Raw genomic sequence first — 8,960 nt, 5'->3', positions numbered from 1 at the left:
ATCTATTTTGACTGTTGAACTTTTGCTCCTAATTTGTTTCAAGGACCGCAGCGCTGCTACGGTGCTCTTCATGTATAAGCTCTGCATATATTTAATCTCCTCCAACTCCGGAACCCTCCCACCTGATTGTGCTAGCTTTGGCACTCCATTTTGTCCGTCGCATTCTGCTGAAATTGACAGGTTGTTGCTGGGGAAGAGGTGGTCGAGCATAGTCACACACTCCTTCACGAGTTTGTATAGGAGATCAGTTGTAAAGAATGGCTGCTGCAGCACCTTTTCGATGAAGGGCTGCCTGATAAGTGCTCCTGTTCTCTTGTCATACTTCTTCAGTATTTTCACTAGACCTGAATTCATCACAACAAGAATAATAAACCATCTAAATGAGTGCACAAATTAAAAAAAAAAAAGAACCAGAAGAAAGGATAGAACAGTTAATCAATAACACTCAGATAATTGTAAACTATAATTAGGCTCTGATCATGACTATGCTAACATGAGTTTCCTTGTTAACAAATTGAGAAATAATGGTTTGGAGAAATTAACAAACAAGACAAGTAATATCTAAAACAAATGGGAGAGTTTGATACCTAAATAAAATCAACCTTGTTCAGTCAATGTAAAATCAGTTAAACTGCATTGGTAGTAGGTAAATAACATAAAATTTTCTGTTCAGGAAGTTATAATGAGAGTGAATTGATTGTTTCACCAATGACAAGAGAAATATTACTGTGTGATTTGAAGAAGAAATCCAAACATCTATTCTGCTGAATGCTAATTTATCATAACCTAGCAAAACAAATTTACCAACTACTCCAACGCCCTTCTTAATCAATCTGATCAATTAGTAAACGCCCTTCTTTTACACTGGATTGTAAAAGAAGAAAGAGGAAGAGATACAATTAGTCAGAGAAGCAAGGGCCACAGGGGCGTCCTCGTATCCAACTGCGTGTTTGCCGCTGAGCTTAGAAGCGAAACAGCCCATTAGACTGACAACCGAGTATGAAGATAAGTCAAGAAGTAGCTCTGTTCAGCTGAGCCAGCTCCTGAGAAATAACACAGAGAACACGATAACACACATGTGATATGATAGTGTCATAGTAAACAAAACGAAATTATTTTAACTGAACCCACTAAAGTAAAAAAAACTCAACCATTCCATATGCAAACACATGATTTAATCATCATATTTATCAACAGTAAAAGAAAATTTAAGATATTATGTAGCCTTCAAATTGCAGAAGAAAAAATATCCAAGTGTCAGCTCTTTCAACTTTTTGCCATCGTTCTTCACCTATACCTTCTTATCTTCTATTTTCTGTTTTCTTTGATTAGATAGTGTTGACTGAAGTGATCTGTCTGCAATCAATTCTTCAAGATACCTACCAAACTTAACTATTTTATTTTCCTATATGGATTTTCTTTCTGTCAGATCGTTTGGGCAAATCTTGTGTTTACATGATTCATCTGATGTGTTTTTGCCTCCCCGCAATCGGGCACTTCAATTTGTCATGCTATTTATTTTCTCAAAGGCATAATTGCACCCACTTCCATAAATTTATAGCTCCCTCACTATCCAACAGTTTCATATACAGATCTGAAAGTGGCAGTACAATTTTAGGCCAGAAAACCCAAGTTCATATACAGATCTATTCGACTCTCGCCCCAAACATTATATACCAGATACAACCGGCGATCTCAGGATCGCCACGCAATGCCATCACCTCGGATCTAACTCCTGCTAATAACAATAGCATTCAAGAAAAAAAAAGAGTACTAAATACCCCAAAAGATCGGTATTTGAATCTTCGAGTTCGTGTCCAACGCGGACTTCGATCAAAACCTGCTAAACAAAAAACCGATTCCTCCAGAACGAACAAGAAGAAGGAAGCAGATAATTTAAATTTAGATCTAGGGTTCAAACCCCTCTTAACCGGAGATCCACCAATGCAGGGTTGACGACTCTAGGAGAAGAGAAATCTCCGGATGGACTCTAGTGATCAGTGGAGAAGAGCCTTAGCCGGCGGTGGATGCTTGGTGCTAGCGCGATCGATTTCCTCGTGGCTCCGGCGTCGGGGAAGAGTTAGGGCTCGGCGACGGCAGCTATGGCGTTGATCGAAGCAAGGCACGACTCAATGAGGCTTCAGCCGACGTTGAGTAACTCTTGGCTGGTGGTTATGTATGCGGGGAGAAGAAGTGTCGTGGCGTCGATAGGCGGCGAGGATCAGCGTCGGGTTGGGAAGGAGGGGAAAGGGGAATCGGCAGTGGTGACCTAGCCACACGTGAACAAAAAAACTCTTTGTTCGTGAGTTTTTTTTCGTGAAGTTAAAAAAACTATTATTTTTTTGGGATTCAACAACATTCAAAAGACAACAGTTTAATAAAACTGTTGTATATTATCATGTAAGCAACGCTAAAAAACAACAGTTTTTTAAAACCGTTGTCTTTGACATACATTAGACAACAGTTTTTTAAAAATCGTTGTCTTTGACATATATTAGACAACAGTTTTTTAAAAACCGTTGTCATTTAAAAAAAATTATAGTGAACAACATCGGTTTTCAATAAAACCGTTGTTAAATGGCAAAAAGACAACTGTTTCTCGAAAAACTATTGTCTATTAGGTGTGGTTAAATCTAAAATTTCTTGTAGTGGAAAAAGCAATCTCTGAATCTTGAGCCTTGGAATAACCCGTCACATCTCCGCCTGTACTTTCATGATTTCTTTTTTCTTATTAAATAACTCCATGCCTAGTGAAGTGCAGCTGTCCCTATGACTTTCGCTCTTAGTTGCAGCCTTCTCAGGTATCAACGTTTTTAGCTTCTTTCTTTTGCCCCTATAGCGATGTCTCAGCGGGGGCAGTTGGTATCTTATATAAGATTAAGGCCTCTTTTCGAAGTGCTCTCTCGAAAAAGAATAAGAGAGGAAAGCTGATAGCAGAGAGTGGAGAAGTTCCATACCTTCGTAGTAGATTGATCGAGTTCAGTCTACTTCTTCTCATCGAGATTGGCTTAGTCTTCAGTGTACTGGGTACAAGATCGAAAAGAATGCATTGGATTCCAATGTAATGTGAGAAAGTGTGCAAGGACCAATCCGGATAAGGATAAAGGGAAGAATCGGGGGACGAAGAAAAAGATAGGGAATAGATTACCTCAGTCAGTCGGATGATATAGCAAGTGTGCCGGGGAAGGATGTGCATTGCCCTTGTCAGAAAAAAAACGTTTTCTGGGGGGACTTGGACAAACGATCTGGTCCGACCGCATCTAATGCTATCGTTATATAGGATCACGGCTGCATGACGAAACGATCTGTTCATCCAAAAATCAATATCGTAAGAGAAGAAAAAGTGTGAGAGTCAACTATAGTTTTTCCAACACTTTCCTACAGAAAGGGTAATCCTCCTACGGGCGGCGGGTAAGGATTACAGACATTACATACAGGACTCAACGAGAACTGATTTTGGCCAACAACCAACCACACTTTTCCTTTCGTTATCAAAAAATCAGTCTCTCCCCTTTTTGGGGGTAGCGGAGAATGACAAGAATGAAAGAAAGCAAATAATGAAAATGAAATAAAATAAGAATAAGATGTTCAATAAAATAAGAAGAATATGATAGTCTTCTTATTGCCCCTGCTCGGTAGTGGAGTAGCAGGTTTTTTCGGACCTTTTCTAGGATCAGAAGGAACCGCTATCATGCTAAGAGGAAGAAATATACTACTTTTTGTTGGGGGAATGCTGATTTTTGGCTTGATCTTTTTATTTCGTCTTTTTTGTATGAAAAAGAAGAAAAGGTCTCGCTTTCTACTTGTATTTTTTTATTTATTAATCTTATTCTTAATATCTTTTTATTGCTATCAGCTACGAGTCTACCTTCTTTCTTGGTTCGGTCTCTGCCTTAGTGGTCTTTTTTTGGTTTTTTGTGTTTCGGATGGGGAAAGAATTCCCTATTTTGACCCAGAAAACTCCTCATCGGAGGATGAATTCGGTCTCCAAGTCCTGGCGGAGCCTTGGCCAATTGTTCATAATGTGGCCTTAGAATCCTCCATTAGGAATCGAATTTTGACGCTGGAAAACCAGCATTGCATTTTTCTCCTGGATAAGGATAGGGGGGCCTATTGGGCAGAGATTAAGGAAGCACTGGATCAAGCTTCGTCCCAAAGAGAGTATAACCGATTACTTGAATTCAAAAACCGGGATCTCCAGATCCGGGAGCAGAAACACTCATGTTATTCTTCTTTTCTTTTTATACTTACTAACGAGCCGGGCTTGGCCGAAAAAGCCCCCTAGAACCCCGAGCAAATGTTCATCAACTTTATGGATGCGAAACGGACGGAACTTGACGAGCAGGGCGGCGATGTATTAGTGAGGGACCGCCGCGAGCTCCGTTTTTTGGCTTTACTAGGGGACGATCTACGCCGACATGGCCCGAACTCTGAATATATTAAAACAAGACTCTCCGAATGAAAATAACCATCTTTCTCTTTCTGTTGTCAAAGTTTCCCGATGCTTTTTCTCTTTTGTATTATAGACGGGGTCCACCATGTAGGGATTCAGTAGTATTCCGATCGATCGTTAGTCTCATAAAGCTCTATAAAGTGGAGGCAGGCTAGTCCCCGAAAATGCCAATTCCTTTGTCTTGTCGTTGGGGATCAAAATCTGACTTGCTCGTGGTTTGGGGTTTTGACTTACCTTTCTGTCTATGAAAGAAATGAGGTAGTGTGGTTGGCAAGGCCGGCTTCGGGCAACTAGGTGGTGAGGAACCAGAGCCTGCAGCACTAGTAGATCCTACAAAGCCGGTTTAAGCATCACTAGAAGAAGCAATTGATTCGGTTGAAACATGTGATCCGGTCTAGTGACTGTAGTCTTACCGCTCCGTGGGCTTTTCGTACCTCTATTTCTGTTTCGTACTCTCGTCGGTTGATTCAAAGGTTTGCTTGAATAGTCTGCCCATTCGCTCATGGCTCGTTCCGTGCTTAGCACTCTACTCGCTTTTTCCACAACTCGTTCATAAACAAGGGATTCGTCTCATTACTTGAATTTCACTCACATAAGGATTCGTCAAGCTCATGATGATTTGCATGGAGTAATTCGTAACAGAATGGAAATTTAAAAAAAAAACACTTTTTAACGCAAGAAAAGTGACTGGATGTTTATATCTCAAGGTGACTAATTTTTTCTCTTTAGGCCTAGTTGCCTGGATTTGACTTCTTGAAAACATCACAATTTCATTTAAGGAATTTCAAGAATTGAACTAAAGAAGCAAAGAGACAGAAGCCAACCAAGAAGCCTAACTAAAAATGACAACTAGAGCACTCCCCTGAAAGCCTGCCAATGAGCCCCTTCCCCTCGCGCTTCTGTAAAGGGAAGCACTTCGTCTCACTACACTTGAAGTACCTTTAGGAAGGGGTGTTTCATTTAAGTTAAAAAAGTGCAATCCAGAATTCTACCGAAGATCCTATTCCTATAAGGTCGTTTGTCCCCATGGTTTCTAAAGTTGGATGCATTGAATTTCCTTGTTGCATAAGGTAAGCAACATGATCCCTAGCTTGGATAGCTGAGGGCCAGTATCCGTACTACGGCCATATCTTGTTGCTTGATTGGGAATTGGACTCTAGTTCGCAACCGAGAAAAGCAAGGAAGACCGAAAGGGGAGAGCGAGGTCCAATGATCCTGTTTTCATGGCGATCGTGTGGCATCTAGTCAACTTCACGGCTAGATTCAGGAACGCTTAATAATAGATCTCTCTGAACTTTTTATCAAGATGAGGTGATCGTAACACAGTATATAAGACTCGTGATTCAGGCAATTCAATCTTGCGCTTTACACACGGAAGATTGGATTAAGTCGACCTATGCTTTCAATACTTACCCTGACCCAGCCACCAGCCACTTAGCTCTAGCTTCGGCCGATCCTTCGTCATATGCTTAGTCAAAACCACTCTTGCTACGATGCGACTTTTGGAGAGAGTCCCTTTTTCGGGATAGGCAGGATATCTTGGTTTGGGAAAAGAGGTTCAAAAGAGGAATGAATGCTCCTCCATATGTGGTTATTGCTTTGGGATCCTATAATTAATCGCTACTAACTAGAAGAAGTTCCTGGGCTAAGAACACATATGCAATAAAAACAAATTAATTTGCAACTAAGTCTAAAGATTTTTCAATTTTAAAAAAAATGTGTACCTCCCCCTAGACTTAACATACTTGTACCTCCCCCTAGACTTAACATACTTCTCCCCCTTTGATCACATAAGAAAAATGGGGTTCCTTTTAACAAGTCTAAGGTAAATTCTTGTTAGTTAGAGCCCTAGAGCCAATCATTTGATGATTGTATGGACTCATTGTATTATATTCTTGTATATTAATAAAGGCATTTGTTTGGTTATTATACTTATTTGTATTAGTGCCAAATAGACTAAGTATAATAGCATCCTTGAGTAGAAGGTTCATACCTATATCAATCGATTAGTTGAATCGATAGTGAGATGATATAGGGAACACTACTCTAAATCATTCCTAGTCGAGTATTAACATTCAGGGACAATGTTAATGCAATAAGACTAGCATGTAGGTCAGCTCGATGACTTGATCTCACAAGTCATGGATATAGAGATATCAAGCTGACACATGGGTATACATTGGAGAATGTATACTGAATGACCCGCCATGAGAAAGTATCATGGATCGTTATATGAGTGTCATTACTTTCTAATGTGGCTATTAGTATGACTATTAGTCCTTAGACCTGAAGTCACCATGGATCCCTACATAAGGAGTTATGTACTTTGGTTTCGTCAAACGTCACCCGTAAATAGGTGGACTATAAAGGCGATATCGGGTATGTAACAAATTATGCAGAGGGATGTGAGTGATGTAGATGGGATCTATCCCTCCCATATGACGGGAGCAACATCAATATTCTTGATAGAGTTAGACCACGAAGTGCATGACCATGCCCAAATGAGTCAACATTAGATGTTGAGCTCATTTGATCGAGTGAGTCTACTTAGAGTTCAAGATTTAGATTGATTAGAGGATGACACGGTCTATGTCTCATATTGATCAATCTAGATGTCTAGGATAGAAGGACAATGTCACATATTTTGTGAGGAGTGACAATTGGTAGTCACAAGGTGATGTTGGATCTCGACATTCTTGTAACTTGGGTAGTAATGATGTGTTTCTAGATACCGCTCATTACTTATGCTCCTAAATGGGTTTAGGGCATTGCCAACATTACAAGAACCTATAGGGTCACACACTAAGGACAATTAGATGGATATTTGGTTCATATGATGAACTAAGAGGATTAGATTCATTTGATGAATCATATTGGATTAAGAGTAATCCAAATTGGGCTAATTGAGTTGGACTCAAGTTGATTCATGTATTCAATGAGTCTAATTTAGATTATGAGTCATTAAATCAACTTAATTTAATGAATTAGATTCATTATATTAAGTTGGCTTGAATCATATGGTTGGATTAGATCAACCATGAGAGAGATTTGATCAAGTTTGACTTGATTTGAGAGGAAGAGAAAAAGTCATGTTTGACTTGACTTTTTGCCACATCACTAGTGAGTTGGCAAGATGTGGACCAATAGGATTGCTCCACATCATCAATGTGTGCCACCTCATGGAGGTTACAAGCCTCCATAGCATTTAATGTGGCCGGCCCACATTAAATGAGGAGTTACACTTGTTGCCATGTCATTTAGTGAGGTGGTAAGATGTGGACCAATAGTATTGATCCACATCATCCTAGAGTGTCACCTCATGGGGGTTACAACTCTTTAATGGCTCCACATTAATTGCACTTAATGTGGAAATGGGAGTTACACATGAGAATGTGGCCGGCCACTTGAATGTGGAGAATGATTTTCATTTTGAAAATTATTCCATCATTCATTCCTTCTTCTTCCTCCTAGAGTTCTTCTTCCACTCTCCCTCTCCTCCTTCCTTGGCCGAACCACATAGGTGCTAGCACACCTTGATTTTTGGTCACCTCCATCTAGTGTGTCCGTGTGGATACTTCTAGAGGACCGTGCGCTTGACGGTCTTGAGATCCGGCACCATTTGGACGAGAGGGATTCGCGTGGGGCGCGCATCAAGGGTAATGATCTTAACTTTAGTGTAGATCTAAAGTTTTTACAAACTCGTACAAGAAAAGGTTTTTCGAAAAGTTTTGTTTACGAATCTTTGCACGAGATCCATGGCTTTGGGTGACTCGGGGTTTCCGTGACGCGAAAAAGCGGTTTTCGCGGCCCGACGAACCCAACAGTGGTATCAAAGCCACGTGCAAAGACTTGTACGAGTTCGTTTGTATTTTTATGAAAAATATACCTTCTGTGATTTTCTGTAAAAATTGAGTTTTTAGAGTTTTTATGAGTAATTTTTCCATAGAAGCGAAGCACAAGTGTCTCGGCACTTGTAGGCTTCGGCTGCCGGAAAGTTTTCTTTTAAACGGCTTCGTTTTGCCCCAAATCCGTTTGGGACAGCGGGGTCGGGTGCCATTAGATCGCAAAGGAGCAACTCACGATGGTTAGATCGTGGGTAGGGGCATTGCCCCTAACCCCGCAAGGGAATTTACTCCGCGATTGCACCCGAAATCGATAAAAACGAACCCGCCGGGAAGATTTTTCCGAAACGGCAATGTCTCGACCCAAATCATTTTGGGACAGCGGGTTTAGGCGCTGTTGGATCGCAAAGGAACCCTCGCGATGGTTAGATCGCAGGTAGGGGCGCTGCCCTTGGGCCCCGCAAGGGGATCCGTTCCGCGATTGCGCCCGAAACCGCTAAACGGGACCGCCGGGAAATTTTACTCATAAAAATTCTAAAAATTATTTTTAAAATTATAGAAAAATTATGAAAAATATATAATTTTGAATTATATATTAATTTGTGATAGTCATGGCCCAAAATATCCAATAACATTGGATTTGTGTTGTAATTCATAATACGGCC

The 8,960-nt window shown here is 40.5% G+C and overlaps 1 protein-coding gene across 1 annotated transcript in view; it reads left to right on the top strand.

Moving 5' to 3' along the window:
• Window positions 1–2,102: 2,102 nt before the first annotated feature.
• Window positions 2,103–8,960, top strand: part of LOC121999408 (uncharacterized protein At4g14342-like) — a 107,646-nt gene continuing 100,788 nt past the window's right edge. The window contains exon 1 of the mRNA XM_042554094.1: window positions 2,103–2,264. Within this exon, the coding sequence (XP_042410028.1) occupies window positions 2,103–2,264 (162 nt within the window). The remainder of the gene's footprint in view (window positions 2,265–8,960) is intronic.

The sequence above is a fragment of the Zingiber officinale genome, chromosome 7A (assembly GCF_018446385.1).
Source record: "Zingiber officinale cultivar Zhangliang chromosome 7A, Zo_v1.1, whole genome shotgun sequence".
NCBI classification, from domain to species: Eukaryota; Viridiplantae; Streptophyta; class Magnoliopsida; order Zingiberales; family Zingiberaceae; genus Zingiber; species Zingiber officinale.
The sequence above is the reverse complement of the archived record's forward strand: the minus strand, read 5'-3'. Positions and strand labels throughout refer to the sequence as shown.